This window comes from Centruroides vittatus, unplaced genomic scaffold (assembly GCF_030686945.1).
Source record: "Centruroides vittatus isolate TY-2023 unplaced genomic scaffold, ASM3068694v2 contig_904, whole genome shotgun sequence".
Lineage (NCBI taxonomy): Eukaryota > Metazoa > Arthropoda > Arachnida > Scorpiones > Buthidae > Centruroides > Centruroides vittatus.
The window spans coordinates 220246-245335 of record NW_027122594.1 but is presented as its reverse complement, the minus strand read 5'-3'; the positions used below and the strand labels follow the sequence as shown (position 1 = coordinate 245335).

General features: G+C 31.6%; 1 protein-coding gene across 1 annotated transcript; it reads left to right on the top strand.

Moving 5' to 3' along the window:
- The first annotated feature begins 1196 nt into the window (after nucleotides 1-1196).
- Nucleotides 1197-24634, top strand: Kif19A (Kinesin family member 19A). The gene is made up of 23 exons (XM_067281039.1): nucleotides 1197-1417; nucleotides 2222-2302; nucleotides 7493-7606; nucleotides 8984-9071; nucleotides 9396-9532; nucleotides 9605-9730; nucleotides 9810-10010; nucleotides 12348-12426; nucleotides 14275-14459; nucleotides 14707-14854; nucleotides 16821-16905; nucleotides 16995-17072; nucleotides 17149-17198; nucleotides 17288-17454; nucleotides 17532-17613; nucleotides 18447-18578; nucleotides 19211-19237; nucleotides 20486-20610; nucleotides 20676-20782; nucleotides 22193-22444; nucleotides 22504-22579; nucleotides 22672-22744; nucleotides 24191-24634. The coding sequence occupies exons 1-23, from the start codon at nucleotides 1370-1372 to the stop codon at nucleotides 24289-24291; spliced, it is 2562 nt and encodes an 853-aa protein (XP_067137140.1). The 5' UTR covers nucleotides 1197-1369; the 3' UTR covers nucleotides 24292-24634.
- The last annotated feature ends 456 nt before the right edge of the window (nucleotides 24635-25090 follow it).

Below are 25090 nucleotides of genomic sequence, written 5' to 3'. Positions count from 1 at the left end.
TATATAGACAGCCCCAATCTACTGTGCCTAGAGGCCCGGACGGTCTTAATTCGCCGCTGGCTTTACGTATTATTGTATAATACGTGGTTTTATATTGTATAATGATGCTCATAGACGGCAATTCAGTTCTTCCATCTGTGATTACATAAATAGGAAGCATAAGTTACTAGTGCATCATTTCAAACTTAGAAGAAGAGAGTCCCACGAATTTGAATGTAAATTTTATAGTTTTGTTATTTTATATTCGACATAAAAACTATTATTATTTAAATCAATGTTATGCATCATATTTCAGTGAACTGTTGACATATATACGTATATATACCCGACTACAGTCGATACATGAATATACATCGGTGGCTCGTTCCCAGACTATTAAAGAGCTAAAGATGAAAATTAGAAGTGAAAGAATATGGCAAATTTAACGCATTTTAATCATATATATATATATATATATATAGATTTTTTCGGTTGAAAATATTGATAAATATCACGTGTAAATACTTCTTGTAAAAGTTCCCATTTATATAACGTTTCCTAGCATATTTCAAGGACACGTCGGTTCGTAGTTAATGATTTAAACACCCGAAAAGTCAATAAAAGCTAAATTCAGGCGTCTGATAATGTTTTTAAGTGTCTATTGCTGGTATTATTAATAATTTGATAATTTATCAATGTGTCTATTTTGATATAAATAAAAATTCTAGAATTAGGTTTGTATCTAAATGCCAGCATAAACAGAAAATTCTAGATATCTAAATTTTTGAACTTTTCAGTTCTTTCTCATAACGTCGCCATTACCTTACGAATTTATAGGGAGATACGAATATTTACAATTAAAATATTTACTAGAATATATTAAATTATTTTGCATAAAATATTATAAGTTTAATATTTTCTCCCAACAAAAAGTATTTAAAAAAAAACAACTCGAAAAAATCGATGTTTATGATGCGTAGTAATACATACAGCTTAAAAATAAATCCCAACCGCATCGATTATTAAATAATATTTTAAAGACGTTTCCGGAAGAAATAAGTGGAAAATTAAACGGAATTCTTTATTTAATTAATTAATTCTGGAGTAAAGAGCGAATTGTACCTTGTATCGAAGAATAATTTTGGTACTACTTTACGACGCGGAACGATAAATAGAATGACTGTAGAAATAATTCGGTAGAGCAGTCGACATTTGAAACGGCGCTGGGATCGAAAGCAGACGATCGAGAAAGTGAAAAAATGAAAACGGGAATAAAATCTGTAATTATAATTCGTAAAAATAAACATTTACGTTCGAGTATTTTTAAACGATATCCGCAAAAAATGATTAATTAGTGACAATTTATAAAAACAAACAAAAAAAAAAAAAAATGGCTACAAAACGGAAACCTTCTCCCGCCAAGCAACAACGATTGACTGTAAGTTTTTTCTATTTCTTTCTTAATATAAATTGCCATTTTATATTTATTTCATATAGTCATATATATATATAATATTTATTTGTGTATGTAGCGCTTGTATACTTACGTACAGTTTAAACAGTGTATTATTAATACATGCGATATACACATACGCGTATGACACATGTATATAATTTTGTATATTATAAATTAGGTTATTAAGTAACGTAGTCATACCTTTGTCCCATTTTTTCTTACGTTAATAGAATACGGGTCATTCAATTTCAAAATGTTTAACCTTGTATTGTTTAACCTATTTGCATTGTATTAAATTAATAAAGTATTTAATACAAACAGCGAATATCGACGATGGTTTTCCCCGATTAACTCGTCTATATTGAGAGAAAGATTCGTTTTCGGGGGATGCCGTAGTCGTTTTTATTATTGTAAATTTACAAAATCTGTGGGTATATTAAATACCCGGAATTTTTATCTTATCTCGTTGTGTTTCTCATATATTATAAAGTATAAGTCGTGTAGTGAGTTAAAATTCTTCTATCGATTTCATGTATCGTTTGTATTAATCGCAACGATGCAGTGCAACGATAAATTATATCGCGGTCGGATTTTCGCATAAAATTCGTTAAATATAGCTCGCGCCAACGTCATAATTGGCAATTGTTTTTTTTTAATTTTTCGATCGTAAAAAACGTTTCCCCCATTTCCGTTTAATTTCTGAGAATTTACGGTTAAACAAATTGAGATTCTATACGATTAATGTCAACACAGACTATATTTGTAATACGATCTCTTTATTAACAGGTTGTTTTAAGAATCCGTCCAATATTCTCTCACGAAATAAACAATGGAGCCGGACACATTGCTCATAAGGTGGACGAGAAGGTAATTAATTTCGATGTATGATGATTTCGTAGTGGAAATTTAACAGACACACCCTTTCGACCTTGTAATTTCTCCTAACATTCTATTCCCGAATTAAAAAAAAAAGGTCCAGTTTTCATAATTTGATGAAATTAATTGCAATTAGTAATCTTTTAAATTGTTCAACTTTACCATTTATAAATGGGTGTTTATTTTTAATTATTATTATTATTATTATTATTTTTATTTTTATTTTTATTTTTAAGCTGATAATTCAATAGCTCAAAATGTTTTAATAAATGATTTTTAAAAGATATTTTATTCATTATTGCAGAAAGGGAAAAAACATAAATATTACCTTTGTTTTCTCGTGAATTTTTTATATTTCATGGTATTTAATTTTAATGTAACAAAGTACAAGCATTAAATATGAAATGTAGCCGATTAACGGATACACTCACGTGGATTATTATGTCAAGGATAAAAGCTATATATTATTTTTTTAATTCAATAAATTGATGGCAAAATGTTAATGGAACCACGAAATCTATCGAATGTAATTAAATATCTTAAGGGAAATTTCGGTAAATTACTCCTGTAAATGGTAATTAATTAATTTTTCTTTATATATATATTTAATTATATTATTTTTCTGAATTGGAAGATTGAACTAAAAGTGGTACATTTTAAAATATTATTCCGGAAGTGATTACAGATCTAGCCATGTCGTGATTCGCTAACATGAAGCACTGTCTTTATGGTTTATAGTGGGAGCATTATAATCGACCGACCCGTTTATCTCAATTAAAAATTATTTAATTTTTATCCATAATTGTTACGTTTTTATAGCGAATTGTTTTATATACGTATATATTCGAGTGTTTAAAAATGATATCCAAGTAGTTTTTCTTTATTTGAACGTTAAGTTTAGTCGTTTGTTTATTTGCTACTATGACGACATCGATCAGCACTGTTATCATAATTCTATATTATCGCGAGGGAGGAGAAAGAATTTCTTCTTTTTGAATACATAACTAATAAGCCTGTTATTTTCATTTTAAGCTTTTAAACTAAATTATGTATAGCTGTGACAGTTTTTAATAAATAATAAACAAGCATTTATACAGGTAATGAATCTCTAAAATAAAATGGTGTACAGTTTTCGTAATAATAAAATTTATAAATGTGTAGTTTCAAGAAGTTTTATGATTGGAATTAAATAGATTCATTCCTATTATCTATAGAAGATGCACTTTAAATTGAATAGTTTTAATAATAGCTTTCTATTTTATTTCTATGCATGAACGTAAAATCAGGCATTCAGGAAAGACAGCATTATATTCAAATCAAATACGCTACGCCGTTTGAAGAGGTATGTAAACAATACCAGCTGTTAGTTTAAAATGGGAAATAGTCCATTACACATTTATCAGTGAAATAAAAGTGAATAAGATATCAAAACAAAATGACAAAAAGCCATCGATGTTATTGCAACAACTAAAGATATAAAGGACGTACTTAAACATCTGTCAAAGAGCAAAAAAATATTTCCAGCGTCGCACCAGTGTGTGCATATGGTACCGTATACGCTCGTTAAAATAACCGATACTTAAATATCTATTCACGAACAAAAGAGTAATTCATTTTTTTTTGTATCAACTTCTGCAATGTGTCTTTATCCTTTACAGAGATTGTTCTTTACGCTATATCGTCTTAAATCGATTCCTTTCGGTTTAGTGCCGGTACGAGCCAGCACCACACGCATACACTGGTGCAATGTTGGAAAGATCTCTTTTGCCATTGGACAAATGTTTAAGCGGGTACCCCGCATAAGTGGTTACATTACGAGAATAATTTTCGTTTAATTGGACATTAGAAATATAGTGGTATTTACCAAGGATATCGCGAAATCTATCGGACCGTCGTTTCCCGTTTGTCACTCACGCTACCGATCAGGCTCACCTGTAATAGACATAACTGTGGATGGTTACATAGCCTTAGCATTTTTCGTTAGAAATGCAAGAGAAGGGGACAGCACCAAATTTACCCTAGCGGTTGAATTTGAAGTAAAATGTTTTCCCGAAAATCAAAACCGCATACTCTAGCAGTATTTACATCAAATTTAATTGAGATTTGTTCAATATTGTAGTTCTTCCTGCAGAGAACTCTCAATCTGCTCTTCAGTTACGGTTACTCTGTATATATTATGAACCAAGTGATTAATGCCCGGGCATTATGAATAATGATTAAAATGGCTGCGCGGCCTGATAAATATTGACTGATGAAAAACTTCTGGAATATCATTTTTTGGGATAAATTATATAAAATATTAAATATTTTTTAAGTTTATTTATTTGAGCAATTAAAATTTTGATGACATTCGGAATTATACAATTTTTATTCTTTTTAATTTGCATCTATTAGATTTGCAACCACTTCTGCAGCGGCATAGCCTCGTACTCTAGAAATTGGTGACATTCTTGCACATTCTATAAGCAAAATTTCTGCACCCGGTACATCTTCAACAGAAATAAAGTATTCTTTACAATTAGTAAATTGGTTTCTGGAATATAATAGGTTGAATATGCCATGTTTGGTTCCAGTTTGTAAAGGTTTTTATCTTTAACCGCAACAACGACTCGTAAAGTATTTTTTCATCATTGCAATATTTAAACTTCATCAGTTACATTACTATGTGAGGGTGACATTATCAAAAAAATCTCTTATAATGTTATCTTGAACAGCGCTTGATCCTCCAGAGTTTGCGCAACTTTGACTTTCTTTATCCTCGTTAGTTTTAAAATGATTCTGTAAATCTTCCTTCATATTAACTTTGTTCAACGATTTGTCAAGTGTAAAATTCTTCAGTCCAACTATTATCTTTGCTCTAAACACGGCCTCATAGGATTGCAGTTTATACTAATATGATATACTCGATTTTTCATCAGTAGTACAAAAAGTAATCCTTCCGAACCATTTGTTAGTCTCCAACCAAAAACTAAGCATATTCTTTATACTGAACCCTGATTTTGTGAATTCCTGGGCTTTCCACGCACCATTTTTAACTCGGTCCACGTACTGCGCAGTTCTTCGATGAAAATTATTGGAATTCTATGCCATTATCGCTTTGTAGAATACTCGGTGCACCGAAAATTGTAAAAATGTCTGAAAGATCATTGGCTACGTCTTAAGTCCTTTTGGTTTTTAATGGTCGTACTTGAACGAATTTCGTGAGGGTCTTGGTACACGAGTATAGATTTATATTGCTCGGATGATCATTCCTCACTTTGCCCGACATTTTTGCGTGTGTTAACAATAAGACGAACTGAACTTATTAATGATTGTTCACGAGCAACATTCTAAAAAATAACCTATTTTTAAGGCTTGCATAACCTATTTAAAGATCGAGATATTTTCTCTTTGTTTTGCACGCAGAAAAGATGTTCCACTCACAATACGTCTCCGTCCTTACTTTTCTGTTTTAGCTAACTGTAACTAGGATGCATTCTGCAATTTACAAAATATTTTGAAGGTAAAGTTTTTTAGTGGCGAACGAAGCTTTAACTATTTTAAATTTGATACGGTAGTCAATTTATACCACCGATTTATGAGGTTATAGACCGTTTGATTGATCTATTTATGTAATGTTTACGTGGTTGCTAGGAGCATTGAAATGAATGGCAAGCGGAAAGCGTTTTGATGTAAAAACATAAATATTTATTTAGTTATCGAATAACGAATTTTAATTGTCACGTACCAAATGAACAACAAATACAATGCAAACGTATCACGATTATAAAACAAAACGTAGTAATAATTGCTGTTTAATTTATTAATGAAGCGAGAAGGAAAAATCGTTTTCTTCCTTTTCCGTCTAAAATGCAAATTAATTATTTAACGTTTAAAATCCGAATTAATTTGGTTAACGATGTAAATTCGGATTTAAGAAGTGTAGCGTGTTATACTAATGGTTAAAATTTGGCGGGCGGATATATTTCTGCGAAGATCTAAGAGTATTGGCTTGTTTCCCAGCGGATATCAACCTACAGGCAACTACAAACTCGTATACCCGACTACTAAATTCTCTTTTAGTGTGTTTTCTAGTATGTTTAAGCAGAATCACCGACTATAAAAATTTAGAAACACTCGCGATATTTTACGCTTAACAAATTAAATGTTTGTAAGTTTACTTTTACAACTTGTTGTCTTAGAAATCCGAAAATATACGGTATACAAATACATTAATAATATCGTATAATCAAACTTTTATACGTAAAGATCTATAAAAATTTATTATTAATGTAGTTACCTAATAACAAAGTTCAAAATATCGATTACTAAATATCTTAAAAGTACAGGAACGTAAATAGAAAGAGTAGGAGTGTACAGTACACGTCTTTAAGACGTTTCGATAAAAAAAGTAAAAGCTAATTTTATAAACGATACTGCTTTAATCACGATAAAATCATTTTATTAATTTTTTAAACATTCGGGTAGTCGACTTCGAAACAAATTTCGGTTAATGTTACCTTAGGTGCCAAGATGGCGGCTCGTCTCCGATTCCAGCAAGGAAACAGTGGGACGCACATTCTAACCTAACCTAACCTAACCTATTCTAATAAATTACCATAATAATTAGCAACCAAATTATTAGAATAGGTTAGGTTAGAACGTGCATCCCACTGTTTCCTCGTTGGAATCAGAGCCGCCATCTTGGCACCTAAGGTAACGTTAACCCAAACTTTATATTGCCGAAAGCGATATATTTTTTTAAAAATTTCATTTACATTATATATCAATTCAATTTCGTTGTATTCATTGTGTACAGATTTTTATGATAGTAATTTTAAATCCAATGGTGCATGCAGATGCACGCTGATAAATTAACACGCCCGAGGGTTTCATTTTACATTTATTGTAAGAAATAGTTTTTCGTGTCTACGGCCGTAAAAGTAGCACGATTGGGTCACATCCGATTATTATTTGCCAGATTTTATTGAACAATAACGGGTTTTTTCGTACACGCTGTAATTTACAATGTTAAATATAGTATTGGAATAAGCTTTGTAACGAATCGTTGTAATTTTTTATTATTAAACGTTTGATCTAGTTTGAATATTTAATCGATAAAATAGAAAATTTCACTGTATAGAATAATAATACGCGTTATTAAATGGAATTATTAATGTAATATATATTTTGTAACATTAGATGGTTGTGTTAATGGATCCTCACGCCGGTGATGCCACGGATATTCTTCGAGCAAAAAGGATTCAAGATAAAAAGTATCTTTTCGATTGGGCGTTTGACGACAAAGCTACACAGGTAAATTTATATTTAAAGTAATCTAAATAATAAAAAGAAGAGCTGCTTGTAAGTTTCGAAAGAATTAAAAACAATTTGAAGTATTCTGATAAGTAAATAATTCACGCATTTTATCGTAGCATTCTCACTGAACCGTGTAGGAACTTTGTGACTGTTCGTGCGTTGCCGTATCTATGGTGATGTCCTTTGACGTCTAACCAAAATATTACACGTTTTACTAATCGTTTCGAAAGAAAAATCTTGTTTACGTAAAAGGCACTTTGTTAAAGTTATTTTTAGCCAATTCGTTATTATATAGAGACGTGTCGTAATCGACAAACCTAATTAATTAAATTCTATCAAATTAGAGTAGATCTTATATTTTAAATAACTTCTGTATTTATTTATATATATAATTGAAACGAGTAGATTCAAAATTAATATTCGGATACTAAATTTTTTTTTTCTATAACAAAAATACTTTTGTATATTAGAATACTACCGAAGCCATCGTTCAATTAATAATTTTAGAATTCCGATTGTTAATAGCAATTACACTAGTCGTAATCTCTTTCTTTTGTTCCTTTTTATTGTTAAAACATATTTTAATATTGTAAAATACCATCGCTTTATATAATAAATTTCATTATAAATTAAGGTTCTAATTAAAGTTATTTTTGTTTTGTTACATTTATTTTAGAAAGTTTTTTCTTTTTTTTTTTATACGGTTTCCAGCCATTGCGTGTCTAGAAATTCTAAGGTCAAGATTAATGATTTTCTCTTTAGTACAACACGTAAGGTGTTGTGGAAAAAATTCTCCAAGCTTCAATCGTCCGTGACTGTTATTTCTTTCTGTATATCTTATTCAGCACGATTCGTGTAGTCGTTTTTAAACGATATTTTTAAAGGTTCTTCAATGAATCTTTCTATGCAAAAAGTAATCAATTTTAAAATGCAATATACTAATTTGAAACGTATCTGCACGGTAAGGAGAATTGCGGGTTCACCTCCCGATCCGTGCTTCCAGAAATTTTAAATTATAATTATTAAAATTATCCTGCCTACATCCTACCTCTTACTCGAATTATTTTATATTTAATTATTAAATTTACGGCCCGATAATACGTTAGATCGTTGAAGAGTTTGGTAAATATAGAAGGGAATATTTTATAGCGTTATTGTGTTTATCTAGCTATTACCGTTTCAAATTATCTTGTAAGCAAAACGTGAATTTTAATGTTGAATCTATTAAACATAATAATGCTCTTAAAAAAATAAATTATAAAAATTCTTTCGTATCTTAAATACATTTTGAAAGTAGGAATGTAATGTTACAATAATGTTTAATTTTTTTTTTTTTTTCAATGCGAGAAGGCTAATACATATTATGTTAATTAGGAATTAGTATATGAAAAAACTACAAGAGAGCTCGTTGAAAGCGTTTTAGATGGATATAACGGTACAGTTTTTGCGTATGGTGCAACAGGTACGTCAGTTTTTATCATTTAAAATCAAAGTTTATGTGGTTAATGTTACCTATGGTTCCAAAATGGCGGCTCGTCTCCGATTCCAGCAAATAGAAGAAAGGAAACAGTGGGGACGCACGTTCTAACCTAACCTAACCAAACCTATTCTAATAAATTACCATATTTATTACCAATAAAATTATTAGAATAGGTTAGGTTAGAACGTGAGTCCCCACTGTTTTCTTTCTTCTATTTGCTGGAATCGGAGACGAGCCGCCATTTTGAAACCGTAGGTAACATTAACCGTTTATGTTACATTAAAGCAGTTGATTAATTATTTAAAGGTTCCGGCAAAACTTATACTATGGTTGGTACGGGCGAAGATCCGGGAATAATGGTATTTGCGTTACAGGATCTGTTTTATTATCTCGAAAACGATAGAAACAAGAACACTTACGAAGTAGCAATGTCTTATTTAGAGGTAAGCTTTAATTACATTTAATCACTTACTTTTAGATAATCGTACAGTAAGTATATAAATTTCTTTTTACAGATTTATAACGAAAATATTAGGGATTTGTTGGTGCCAAATTCGGGACATTTAGAATTAAGAGAAGATTCCAAAGGTAATCATCAAGTAGTAGGACTATCAGAAGTTTTAATTAATAATTCGGAAGAGGTACGTTTTAAATTTAATTAAATAAATTTTCATTATTCTAATAAACATTAATTAATTACGACGAAATATATTGCATTAGGTAATGGAATATTTAACAAAAGGTAATCGACAAAGAACTCAAGAACCGACTTGTGCCAACGAAACATCGTCTAGATCCCACGCTTTATTAGTCGTACAGGTAACGAAGAAAAGTCAAGTGCACGATATGGCTCAAGAAATCAAAACTGGAAAATTGTATATGGTAGATTTGGCTGGTTCTGAACGAGCATCGCAGACGCAAGTAAGTAGTACACAAAGTTACGAATAATACATCTTTATTTTACTCTAAGGATAAAATTCTCGCATAAAAGATAATGTAGGCCTATTTTTCTATAAAAATGAAGAGATCTCTTAATAATACGTGTTATTGTTATTTCATTCGACAGACACGACGAATTTTGTTTTAAAATAACAATAAACATTGCTATTAACTATCAGATGGCGCTAGTAGTCAATGCAGTTCTTTCTGAAATCGTATAAAAATCTATCAGATTATTTTTTATCGATGAAAATAAATATATTTTTATTTAAATCGATGTAATTACAGCACTTATTTTAAATTTGGCATCCTTATTTATAAAATTGCTGTAGTAATTTAGAAGTACTAATGTTAACTCTTATTCATCCGGCATTAATGAAAATTATTATCGAACCAAACCTTTTCAATTGTAACTTAAAATTCGTTTGATGTAATTCTTTTGTTTTTTAAATCGTTCATTCAAGTAGTTTACATTTAATTTTCTGAAGATTTTAGTACGCGACACCGGAAACATTTTTCACAACCCGAAAATGCTTTCAAAATTTGATACATCTCTTGCAAATAGTATCGACAATACAGTACTGACACGCAGCAAAACGGGGTTCTTCACTTACCGTTCTTACAAAATGGTGACATAATGGTGACGTAAACAATACCGGATTTATGTCGTTTTGCAATTTGCAAGTTGGATGCGGCATAATTTATACCTTTGCAACAATGACGTACGCTTCTGGGATTCTACTGTACCAAAATGGACCGAAAACGAAGCAGAAAAAGGTGCTAACGAAATATCTAGCCTTCGGACGTGTCGAGAACCTCTGAAATAGCGACACTACTATCAGTTTCGAAGAATACATCAAGGTCCTGCGGAAATGTGGAATGGTTCACAAGCTTATGCCAACTTCCCCAGTTACGCTTCCGAGCAGCTCGCCCGTACCGACAAATCTATTGTATCGAAATTTTTCAAGAAAGCGGCCAATAAAGCACTGAAGTGAAGGAACACTTCAAAACGTCCGATATGCGGGTGATTCTGATCACAGACGGTTGACTGTGAGGTAACGTACACGAGAAATGCTCCGAAAGACGTTATAGAAATTTATATTAGACTAACACTGCTCCTTTGTTTGTTTTGTTTGTTATAAACAAACAGAATACAAACCCAAGCAAAGATATCTTCATTTGAAGAAAGATAATATCATTATCCTCGCGATTCTTCGTACAATACTACCGATAATAATACTTTTTAAGACGTTAGTATTATATCTATCACGCTGTCATTTTTCTGTGAATTAAGTTGTCATCATTGAAACTAGTAAATAATTAAGTATCTAAGGAAATGTATTTCATAATACTTAATTATTTACTAATCTTTTACTGCCGATTCACACCGTCTTTGCGTTTATTGCGTATCGGCCTGCTTTGTTCTCTACAGTCGGAAATCAATCGCGAAGGGGAAAACGCATAAAACACACGAAAAATTGTGAAATAATCGTTAGTTTAGTGTTATTGCTTAGTCTAGCCAAGTATTATCGAGTTAGTCGGGAAAACAACGAATAACACACAGCGAAAATTTCCAAAGCGGCATATATCCAGCGGAATAAATCCGAAACGAAATATATCAGAATTAAAAAAAATAAAAGTATTTTATTGGCATAACTTAGACTATTCAACATAAGTATATTTATTATAATTCTTTTGATTAATCTTTAGAGGAGAATAAACGTATTGTTGCGAGAAAAATCAATATTTTTTTTATAAATTGAAATCGTACAAGTCACGTTTTCTACCGAGCCCTCCAAATATAGTGTTTGTATGCAGACCTTCTGAATAAAAATCATTCGTAGGTTAATGTTACCTATGGTTCCGAAATGGCGGCTCGTCTCTGATTCCAGGGAACAGAAGAAAGAAAACTGTGGCGACGCACGTTCTAACTTAACCTAACCTAACCTATTCTAATAAATTGCCATAATTATTACAAACAAAATTATTAGAATAGGTTAGGTTAGGTTAAGTTAGAACGTGCGTCTCCACTGTTTTCTTTCTTCTGTTTCCTCGAATCAGAGACGAGCCGCCATTTTGGAACCATAGGTAACATTAACCCATTTGTATTTTATTATTACTAAAATTTTATGCAATGGAAGAATCCTATCGTCCATTAGAACATGTTGAACTTCGATTTGTGAGAATCAGTTCACCCGAACTTTTTATTTTGTTGTTGTTTTACTGGTATTAATGCCAATGAGTGGTGTCATTTTTATAAAGTAGAATAAGAAACTAAACTGTATTAATTTACTTACATATTAATTATATTTTAAACAGAATACGGGAAAAAGATTAGTGGAAGGAGCCCACATCAATAAGTCACTTTTAGCTTTAGGAAATTGCATTAACGCTTTAGGTAAGTTGTAAATGTTCTTCTCTATTTCAAATTATATTTGTCTATAAAGTCGTGACGATTATTTTTGGATAAAACTTTATTTTTAAGTGTAATTCTACAGTATTTATTTAGTATTCTGAAGAACGTTTACTCGGTAGAGGATATAAACTTAAATACTAGCTTCTTTTTACTACGATTGGCCTAGAAAGAAAATTTGAATGTTTAAGTTTAAAATTATGTTTAATATATTGTAAATTTATAGGTTACTAGGAGGCTTCGCCCTCCCGGTCGCCGTTGGCGGCCCAACTCTTCGATCGCTCTCCCACTTTTTCCAATATAGATTATTTGTAAAAATATTTCTATAAAATGTGTACGTTCGTCTGTCTATTCCCAAGTGAAGATTCGGTAATATAAAATAAGTTTGGATCCGTTTCGAATTGTATCTCCACACTCAAACTAATTGGAAAACCTCGGTTTTTATTCGAATCACATTAAAAAAATACTCCCCTTTCACATTATCTCCATCAAAATAGAACGTAGAACAGCTTTCAGATTCTAGAACAAAAAGCTATTTTTTTTTTTTTCGTATCGATCAAATATCACTTATCTGTCACGAATTTAACTCTCTCCTCGCCTCGTGGGTGAGAAAATTTCCAAAAAAATCCCTTCTTAATACGCATTCTCGTGGCGTACCCTGTACCAAATTTCAACTTTCAACTCCTTAACTAAACTAAAAATATAGTAAATAGACGAATTAGAACGTTCATTTTGCAAATAGTGGATATGTAAAATGATTGAAATCTTTCCTAGAATGAAAGATTGTATCAATGAAAAATGAAACAATTAAATTATTTCTGTTGAAACACGTTCCATCTTGATATACACGTCAATTTCGAAATATATTCAAAATAATTTCTTTTTAACGCTTAAGGCATATTCTTCTTGTTTAATTGTATTCGAGATCATAAAATGCTTTGTTATTATATTGTTTTTTTTAAAGGAAATATAGGCCCATATAAGCTCTGTTTTCTTATACCTAAAATTTATGAGCGTTATTATTTTGGAAATAGCCTTTCACTAATCTCTTTAATATGATTATTGTTTGTTTTCTGACCGATAGTTACGGATCAAAATTTCATTCGTAACAACAATTCCTTCTAAATCACTGACAAATCAATCCCAACCTCGAATTCATTTGCCTTTTATATTGCTTTGAAATATAGTTCTGAAGATAGACGTTACTTTTTTTTTAAACAAAAAACACTTTAGCTTGGTGACTTGCTACTTTAATTTATTGTCTGTCAGCCATATTGGCTGAATTAATTATGAAAAATATGGAATGTAGTGTTTTTACTGTCTCCTCACAATGTAGTATCCACTCCCCTATATCCAATATACGGACGGTACAGTACCTTGTTAGTGTGGGACGGATCTCGCGAGGAATTATTGAATTTCGTACGAATGTTATCAGCTGTTTATTATCCATAAATTTTACTGCGAAGAACGAGAGAAAGATGACAAAATTGGAATTTTAGATATTTACATTTATGGCTATCCTTAATCGTTTATCATACGTTTAACTTAATCCCTTACGTCATCTCTGCTATATGTTTTCAATCACCTTGTTACATAAATGCAGCTATAACTGCCCTTATGTGCTGCGCTTACTTATTTCCTCGCTCCCAACACTTAGTGAATAAGAAGCTACAATATATTGTTGCAGCGATGAACAGGGCAGGATACTCTTCTATCAAGTTTATTTACATCAATACTAAGGTCACTGTTTCCACCGTCTAATAAATGATTTTAGGTTATTTTATTTATTAAATGTATTTTACTTTAATAAAAATCGTTTTAACGTCTTTTCAGCTGATCGGTCCGGTCCCAGATATGTCAACTTTAGAGATAGCAAACTTACTCGTCTTCTAAAGGAGCCTTTATCGGGAAATTGCAGGACAGTCATGATTGCTCATATTAGTCCCGCATCTATTCATTACGAAGAGTCTAGAAATACACTTTTGTACGCGGATCGAGCTAAAAACATTAGCAACAAGGTATACATGTAGAAGACAATATATTAAGTATTTCGGTCGTAATTTATATATGAATAATAACGGCAATTATTTTTAAGAATTAGTAATTCTTCTGGATAATTAATAATATGTCACTACATTTGACTTAAACAAATCGTTTGTTTTTCAATAGAAAAGAGTAAAATTTTACATTATGTTCTATTTGTTTAAGTAGATAATAACGTGTATTTAATCTTGATTTAATATAAATAGTTACTTGGTTATTTAGGTACGAAGTAACGTGAACGATGTAACCTATCACGTAGCGCAATACAAAACTATAATTTCTGAACTTCGCCAAGAAATTCAAAGGCTACAAACTAAAATTGAAAAACAAGAGATTCGAGGGACTCGAGATACAAATTCTACAACGAAAGGTATAATTAAATTTTTTTAATATCAAATAAACAGCAATGCATAATTCATCGTCTTGTGCATCACCAAATGCGTAATTACCGTCTTATAAGAAAAAAATTGTTATTAATGATGCAAAACGAGTTTCGGATTATCCGTACTTTACAGATACAGAGAGATTCTAAGTTTACCCTACGGACATCGGAATACATTATCTTAGTTCTAGTATTCGTTTAACTAATGGAACAGTCAGCTGTCCAATTCTTAAGCCAATCGTAAACGTCGTCTCAAAATGTTTTTTATTATTATTTTATACGTTGTGATTCTTAATATATCGTGATAATTCACTTACTGTATACAATATATCAAAATTAGCAGCAACGTTTTTACAGAAAGACGTCTGGCATTGATATAATACCCGTACAATAGAGTCATATAATCAGTCGTCAATACACTCTTATATATGATTATACAATAAAATGCTGCACAAAACGATTGATTTTACAGTATATATATATATATATTTACGTAGATCTTGTGTTTACTCGGTATTAATATACAGTGGAATTCGGTTATTATAATCGCGGATAATGTTATCAATATGTTATGTCATAATCATCCGGTTTCAAAACACTATTAACATTAGTAAAAAGAAATCCGCCTATTATAATCAAACTTCGGCGATTGTTATCAATTATAATAGTTATTCTTGGGGACAAACGATAAGAATTATTTAAAAAATTCGTACTGCAAAAGAAAATACTTATACTGTAGATCTTTACTCGAAGTGTGCCTTTGGGGAGGGGATGAGCATCCGTGTTGTGATTTCACTACATTAATTTTGTGATCTGCTGAGTTAAAAACAACTGTTTATAAGAAATGCAGCATATATAAATGTGTACAGTTTGTGATAAATATAAACCGTAATTATTTATAATAAATTGAGTTCAAGAATGAAAATTTTTTTACCCTCCGTTTAATGTTATCACCCATAATCATTGTTATCAAAAGTTGCAAATCCGAAAATGATCATAATAAGCGAATTCCACTGTACTATCATTATTGTAAACCATTATTATACTGTAATGGTATATTAATAAACTTTTTATTATGTTCCGAAAAATTATTTTCTTTAAAATTTTCGTATTTCTATGTTTTTAATACATAATAATCTTAAAAATCATAATAAGAATCTCAACACTAGACAATATTAAATCAATATCGATAGCATATTAATCCGTGAAATATCTTGAAAACTACACGTAAATATATTATTTTCTCGTTTCTGTGTTGTGATCATCCATTGTAATTTTCAATTTAACATATTCAGAGAAGTAGATTAAGAAGAGAACAAAGTTCTTTATGGTTAATGTAACCCTTGGTGCCAAGATGGCGGCCCGTCTCAGATTCCAGCAAGGAAACAGTGGGACTCACGTTCTAACCTAACCTAACCTAACCTATTCTAATGAATTACCATAATTATTAGCAACCAAATTATTAGAATAGGTTAGGTTAGAACGTGAGTCCCACTGTTTCCTTGCTGGAATCTCAGACGAGCCGCCATCTTGGCACCAAGGGTTACATTAACCTTATTTATTTATAGTTTGATTTGGAGGAATAATTTAAAGAATCAGTCTGACAAAGAAACTAGATTTAAGGTTATGTGATTTCTAATTTAACCTAAAATATCGTATATAAATATTTTATAAGAACGTTGTCGATTGTAGAACATTTCCAAGTTATTTAAGAATCTGGGACAATGGAATAAGTTAAGTTTCGATAGTGCCAAATTTTCTCGTAAACCTGCTTTAGGAATCGAAAAGGTTATCCTTTTAGGTAATACAGATATTAATAATTCTCATACAGGCAAGGTTTTTAATGATAAAATACAATTAATTTAATGTATCGTATGATTCTATTGTCTTTATTTAGTTTTATTTGTGCTCTTATTTTTATGTAATAAAGTACTTTAATTAATATATTATGAAGGTGAAGTTAAAAAACTAAGCGACGACGAAATGAAAAAATTAAAAGAAGATTTAGTATCTAGTTTCACGCGTCAAATGGAAGTAAGGTAAAAATTATATTTATATCTATAATTAATATAATACTTTTATAAGATTATAGTAACTTTAATACGAAACATTTTCAACGCTCTAACAGGAAACACATGATGGATATTGATAACAACTTGCTTGCCTTGGGAGTAGAGTTTGATAAACTGGGAATGGTATTAAATGAGTATGTTTTAATAACCTTATCTTAAATATATTGTTGAAAGTTAGTAAAAATAAAACATAACTTTATTATGTTTTAGATGGGAAACAGAAAAAGCCAAAGGAGAGCTAATTGACAATTCGCAAATCGGTAATTCACCACTGTATTTTCGTTATTGTATTATACTTTTTAACACGCTTTTATTCAATTAATACTTTCGTACGCGAAATTACGTTTAGATAATAGTGATAATAAAAGAAATGCAAATCAACAACCACAATACGTCACACAAGCGTGGGAGGATATACAATACGTTCGTCAAGAACATGACAGATTTATCGAGTTAAGAGAAAAGGCGGAAAAAGAATTTATGAATTGCAAAGAAAGAACTTATAGATTAACCGAAGTAATTTTTTTATTACTTTATTTAAAATTGATGATCTTATTTTTGAAATTAATGTCATCTAAATCGTTTTCTTTCAGTCTCTTCCGGACAAAGCAAATTGCGAAGAGCAACGAGAACTACTTATCTTACTGACAAGAGTTCATAAACTAGAAATCGAAAGTATCCTTGAAATGCTATTTTTAGAATCATTACTGATATTTAAAAATCTCAACTTTCTTTTCTGTTCTTAATTCTAAAAATCTTTTACCTTTTTTTCGGCCTAAAAGCCTCTTTACTATGATTTAAACAAAAGTAAAACTATTTCATTAGGTCATATTTGATTGAAACATATAATTTGAAATCGATTCGCGATTATTATCGATTCTCGTTCGATAAATAAGTCCCAGAATTACTTTTTTTTTAATTTACGAAGATGGATGACCATCATCAATTTTAACCCAATACGATCTATTTATAGCATCAAATATGACTCTCGTACAGTCATGCATATTTATATAACAATTAATTTATTATGTGATGTATTTCTTAACCGATAAATACATCGTCGTAAGCAATAGACAAATTCGTATTTCTATTTTAAGGATTCAAGTGACAATGTTTATTGTCACATTTCAAAAACATAATATCAAATAATACAGTAGACCCCCCTATAACACGGTAAATAAGTTTCGTGTTATATGAATCCGTGTTGTACGAGTAACTTAAATACACGAGCCAATCACAGCCCGTGTACCGGGCTGTGATTGGCTCGTGTATTTAAGTTACTCGTACAACACGGATTCATATAACACGAAACTTATTTACCGTGTTATAGGGGGGTCTACTGTATCACAATACGTTAGTATAATAAGGATTTATATTGAATTTAAAGCCTTCGTTGAGAATCGCTATAACATTCGAAATCTCAATTTGTTTTGTAGAAATAACAATTTTATCATATATTGGCCTATATTTCATTGTACAATGCATAAGAATTTGACTTGACTTGTTAGAAATGGAAATGCAAGCAGATCAGTTATTAAGAGAACACGAACTTCGGCAAAAAGATTTGATGATTCTTAGATACGACCGGCAAAGACAGCTCTGTGATGAAATAATAACTAAACAGAGAGCTTTAATAGATGGTAAGTATATTAAATATAAAAAAAAGTATTATTCTTTTAAAATTATTATTTAAACAGTGTATATTTAACTATGCATTTTTATAATTTAATAAATGAACAAAAAATAACGCATTAATAGAGATGGTCGGGTTGTCGAAATTATCGATTATCAAATCAAATTCGTGACTGAAGATTAGTTTTGTCGGTTCGATTATAGGTTTCGAATAACGAGATTTATCTAATGATTATAGGTGATGGCGGGGTAAAAAATTGTTGACCGTATAATTTGCATGACAAACGTTTGGTCAAAATATCAAATGCTTGCTGTTGTTTTTGATTAATCTTCCTAAGTTTTTTTCTTTTATTTTTAATAGGCACTATGAAATGGTTCTGTCAATTAAGATAATACTATTTAGCTAATTTAAAATTATCCCCCAACTTTTATAAATGGTGTTGAAAAGAAAATATCCCTAAAGTTCCTATTATCTATTTGCGAATAGTGTGTGTGTGTATTTGTGGGTACGTATACCCATAACAATTAATAAAGATATTCGTATTTTGTGTATGTGCCCACGAATACCCCATGTATATTTATTAATTATACAAAATACACATAAGATGTTTTAATGAACAATTTATTATTATTATTTTAGCAATGTCAGAAGGAAAATCAAAACATGGTAAGTTTTCAAAATGAAATTTCAATTAATTATAAATAATAAATTCTTTATCTTTTATCTTAATCTTATAAGTAGATGAAACTATTTAACTTTTAACTTCAATTTCATCGATCTATTAATGTTTTAAATGGTAAATATGGTTTTTCAAGCATCAATTTTACTCAGTTTTAGTCAATATGCTGAATTTATAATTAAGCTATTTAAGAAAAGAAAAAAATCTGTGCATTTCGGATGATTAATCCGTTTTTAGAGTTTTTACAAAGCATAAATTATAAGTCTAATAAATGTTAATTTAACAAAATATAAAAGTAACGAAACAGATTACTTTTGTTAAAATAAGTTACGCTTTTTATAAAAACTCAATGTTTCTGTGTTAAATACATACAGTATACGGCAAGTTTTGCTGTATACTGTAGCGAAACAACACGAAAGCAATTCTACTATAGGCTAAATCAGCTGTGGGGGAAACTCCAGTCCTCAAACGTATGTAATCCGGCCCGTGCTCGTTTTCCAAATATGTATAATAAATGGTTTTCAAAATAATATATAATTAAGTTTACTGTAACTTTATTATTATACATCAATTCTTTTCGTGTTGCCGGATATATTATTTTCGTACAGATGACGATAACGACTCATCTGTACATTTATTATTATTGTTGCAACGTCGAATCTTTCTAAGCAGTTTTATATTTACTGATTAAGAATATTAATGTTTATGCTACAAGTAGATTGTTAATTTAAAATAAACATAAGTACAAATAATTTAAAGAACTGATTGATTTATAATTATTAAAAAACAATTGGAGAAAGATTATCACCTCCAAATGTAATTTGTAATAGAATTACAATTAAACAAAACAATTTAATTGTGAATTCTACATACTGACTGAAGCTGGAAAAACTAAATTTAATTCAACAGAAAAATGAATAAAATTATTGTAATAAAGACTTTAAAATAATTTTTGAAAACAGATCTTTATTTTATTAATTTTTTAGGTTAATGTTACCTATGGTTCCAAAATGGCGGCTCGTCTCCGATTCCAGCAAATAGAAGAAAGGAAACAGCACGTTCTAACCTAACCTAACCTATTCTAATAATTTTGTTGATAATAATTATGGTAATTTATTAGAATAGGTTAGGTTAGGTTAGAACGTGCGTCCCCACTGTTTCCTTTCTTCTATTTGCTGGAATCGGAGATGAGCAGCCATTTTGGAACCATAGGTAACATTAACCATATTTTTTTATATCTAATCAAGCGCAAACGAATCACGAATTGAAAGAACTGTATCGTATTTATCAACAAGAACTGCAAGAATTGAATAGCGGAAGAGATTCTGTAGCCAAAAATCTCGAAAGCAATTTTTTCAAGGTAGGTTTCTTGTTAAAATAGAAAACATTTTAGTCGATTTAAAATAAATGGAATCATACTTCCAGAATAATTATTTGGGAAGAAGATCTCTCGGATCCAGCGAAAGTATGATGGAGCTAAGCCATTTAGATAACATCAGCCGGAAGAGTAATAATTATCCGCCGTTTACAGAGTAAGATTTTCTATTTTTACGTGATATACGCTACGCTGATTTCATAACTTGACACGGTTCTAATTGAAATTAGCACAGAAAACGACCAGAAATAAAATTAAAATATTAAAAATAAATTTATTTTCGTGGCATTACAGTCATACTTCTGGCAGATTAATTATCTCTAACACTATTAAACGTGACAAATACTAATTAAAACGGTTAACCTACATTAAAGGTTACGAGTAATTGAATTTGCATTAAAGTATTTTCTTAACGTAGTAGCCCTTTTGTGTTTAAGTCGAATATTTATTAACGCAAGCCATACGGCGTGTCATAAAGGTCTATTACTAGTAAACCTAAACCACAATGGGATCAGACATCGTGCCCTTTTTTTTCTAAGAAAAAACTAGGATTTTTTTTGTATATTTTTCTGTATATTGAGTTTTAAATGGCAAGATTTAATTTCAACCACCCTTTTTTAAAAAGCTTAAAACATTTCCTAAAAACATGAAAATATTCTCAAAAAATTGACAAACTTCAAACATGTTTCGATTTTCTCCATTATTTATTTACAAAATCGGTTAAGTAGAATATAATTTTCCATTTATTAAGATTTTGGCTTTCTCCACATCTTTCCATCCTTTATTTTTATTTAGAACAAATTGGAATTTTTCTTATATCTTTTTAGCCGCTGCTCTTATCTTCGGCGCTTTCGATAAAACTGACAACAATACCCTTTCCTTCCGACGTTACTGTAGCATTTTCAAGAAATTGAAAAATTTCTTTGATGAAGGTTAATTGTTCGCTCACTTTCTAAAACAATTCTGGCCATCTTCTACGCTCATTACATCATCCGGGTGAAAGCTTGAAATGATTGTCTTTACGCCTCGGTAATTATCGGCATTTATCCAGGTACACCATAGGTTGGAGAGGCAGTGGGCTACCAGTCGTACGAATTCTCGTATTCTGGAATGCGCCTAGAAACTTTCTTCACTCGAGATTAATTAATTAATGTTTGTGAAACTTTGGCCAACTTTTTCACAGACACGACTTAGAAGCATTGGCTTTTATTGGATCCTCGCTGGCCATAAAATACGCGTGGCATCATTAACCGTTTTGGTAACGGTCGAGTGATTGATTAGTTTGCTGGAAAAATGGCGCTTGAATCAAAAACGCTTCCTGCTTAGTGTTAAATGCCGAATCTAGCGCTCCAACAAGGACACGGTGTTTTTATTCCCGTTAGACGGAATATCTGTGGAGAAAAACGTAATGTGATTTTACACAAAAGTCCGGTGCCCGGTAATAGTTTAAATAAGCGCGGCGATTTTCAATTATTTTTACGAATTTAAGTGTTGTTAATAATTACGTAGAAAAGTTAATTTAGAGAAGAGACGAATAAGGTCGGTGTTTTCGAAACTATTCGTTTAGATACCAAACGGACGATCGTCTTTTCGCTTTAAGTTCCAGGCCCTTCAGCGATAACGATCACCGATCCGACAGTCACTTGAGTCTGCAAAGTCACTTCAGTTCCGTTCCCGCCTCGCCCACTTCCAAACTTCCGCCGATAAATCGTAAAGAAACGTCCAACATCGCCGTAGTGGCCGCCAAGAGGAAGTCCCAACAAACGGACAAGAACAAACAAGACATTTCCGGAATGAACAGATACTTTACCTGTAAAAGGTAAGGAAGGCCATGGCTTGCGGGTATTTCCGAATAAGGTCTGACTTAAAATGTTTCAGATCCACTCGAGAGAAGCCGGTGACCAAATCTCCCGACTCCGTTTATATAAAGAAAATATTAAACGTTAATAAAAAGGTGAGACTTATTGCCCTACTGTATTTAACAATACGTTTACAAAAGGTTTCGACAATTTAAATAAACTTTTTAAATTTCCGTTTTCGTTTCAGAATCGGGGATTAAACGAAACCTTTCAAAGGAACGGTGTCTTGCCCGCCTTGAGGAAAAACAGTCCGAAACAAGGTATTTAATTACTATTAACACGGAAGACCACTCTCGTTTTTCCATTATTGTAAAAACGTTTTATTGACACGGGAAGGTTATTAATTTAAATGTTATAAAGTAGATTACGCCACCGGCAATTCGAGTGGTGCGAAACTTTCGGTGTTGAAACTGCAGTAACTTATATAAATATAAGCCGTATTTAGCGACGATAATTAATTTTAATAACTTTAATTAGTCATTTGGATTTAGCCCGCTTATCACAAATCTCCCCATCAGCCGACTTGCCAGAGTATTAGTTGTAACAGTCGTCTTTCAATCCGTAGAAATGTTACCTAAACCTCTCTCTTATTGTGACGTTTTCGTCACGAGTAATATTTTAAATATGGCGTATTGTAGTTTTTACCGGTTCGTTTTTATTAACGCGCTAAATTTAAAATCGCAACACGGTATTTCATAATTAGTTGGGCTATAAAATTTTTCTTACAGCACCGTAATAGAATAACAGAGGCGAAATCCTTCCACCTTCCCGCTTCGAAAAGTTCGGATTATCCGGCTTAACCAGTAAACCGACGATAATCGGATAAAAATTTGTCGCTATATTCTTCTACGCGGAATTTAACAAATGAAATTAAGTTGTACGTTAATTCCATTAATTTCGGTGAAATAAATCGGTAACCTGGAAAAATTTCTCGGTAAATCGCGTTTGTATCGACGAGACTTGGGTTTTAGGAGACTGAAAAAGTCTTTATCGAAACGGTTTTTATACGGCGAAACGAAGAAAGGTCGGTAATGAATAGGAAATTGCTCCGATCTTCTGTTTTGTGACCGTGTCTATCGTCTTGTTTTCGACTTTTAACTGCTTTGGGACCGGGCTCGTGCTTAAATTAACTCCCACCGCCGATTGACTAAGAAAAAAGCTTTCCGGTTTCGATTAATTCGGAGGCGAGGCGTTAGGAAGTCTGCATCGGATGGGCGCGGAAATATTTCGCGCCCATCCGATGCGCGGAATTACATCGGAGTTGGTATTTTAGGAAAAAATTTTACAAATAAACGATGGCAAAATAAGAAAACTAAATAACGAAATCGAGCCGTCTGCGCGTTTTTTCTAGCCGGCGGGTACGAAAACCGGAGGGGGTAATTACCTCATTTACTTCCTACAGCATCCGGGGACGAGTGAATTATAGAATAAGAATATTTTTTCGAACAATAACTAGTTTTTATAATTCGAATTTATGAACATTCCCGTCGGATAGACAAATGGCCGACTTACGTCATTCCTCCGATTGGTCCCGGCACATTCGGTTATTAATGCTAACGATTACACGCGAGAATACATTCGCTCGTCGGTATCAATGCCCTCGCCCATTAAGTGTAAGAGTCGACGGGCCGCTTACAATTACTTTTAATGAAGGAGTAATTATTATTCTACGATAAAAATTATTAAAGCTTATTTTCTATATTTAGAAGAAGAAGATCGACGTTCGAATATAGAAATAACGGAGAAATTAAGATCGCCGACGAAAACACGACCTAAAACGATGGAAGAAACAGTAGGGGTGCGATGATTACTTTTTACATTTAAAGAAAGAACGGTCGATACGTAAAGGGACATTATCCTCACGTCGATTTAATTGCCGTGTCATTTATACTTAAAAGATTGTGCCAAAATGACGACGACGTAAATTACTCAGATTACGTATCGGTCGACGGGCGACTAAAGAAACTATTGCTGTTGTAATATAAGGGTATTTTTTGTCTTGTTAACACCGGACGATAGATGGCATTATTCAAAAATTGAAGAAAGGAAAAGATTATTTATTTCAGAAAAAATAAACCTCAAATTCCAAGAAGAATTGTTTAAAACGAGGCTTCCTTTAGAATAAAAAAAAGTCCTTCCTTTGGTAAAAACCCAGGTGTGTTTTTCTTACTTTTATTGTAAATATAAATACGAGAAATTAATTGGAATTTTAAAACCTTAATTACGTCACAATTAAGCGGGTGGCTGACGATAGAAGTTTTAAACGTTACGTTTTATAATAAAACCCGAAAGTCCAATTGAAGTTTAGGCCGTCGTGACCGTAGACAATTAAACGTCTCTATTTATCCACGTCACTGTTTCAATGGCGCGTGGAACATATTAAAGTGTACGACCGGAGAGCAATTTTTCGACGTTTAAGGTCGACACTTTTTTTTGTCCACTCGCGCGCCGACCCGTCGACACGACACTTAATCAAACGACAGACCCGGGTGGGTCGCGCGACCGGTTTTTACAATGGCTTAAATTGTCTCCGAGAAAGTGAAATTTTCGTGGGTTAATTGCGTAATCTTTTCGTAATCTTTCGCGGCACGGACCACGCCTGGTTC

What these genes read in the sequence shown, in the direction of transcription:
- Kif19A (XM_067281039.1), top strand. Translation starts at nt 1,370, where the DNA reads ATGGCTACAAAACGGAAACCTTCTCCCGCCAAGCAACAACGATTGACT. An exon ending in TTGACGACAAAGCTACACAG is followed by an intron (nt 7,607 to 8,983) that starts GTAAATTTATAT and finishes TATGTTAATTAG; the next exon opens with GAATTAGTATATGAAAAAAC. An exon ending in AGAAGGAAAATCAAAACATG is followed by an intron (nt 19,238 to 20,485) that starts GTAAGTTTTCAA and finishes CATATTTTTTTA; the next exon opens with TATCTAATCAAGCGCAAACG.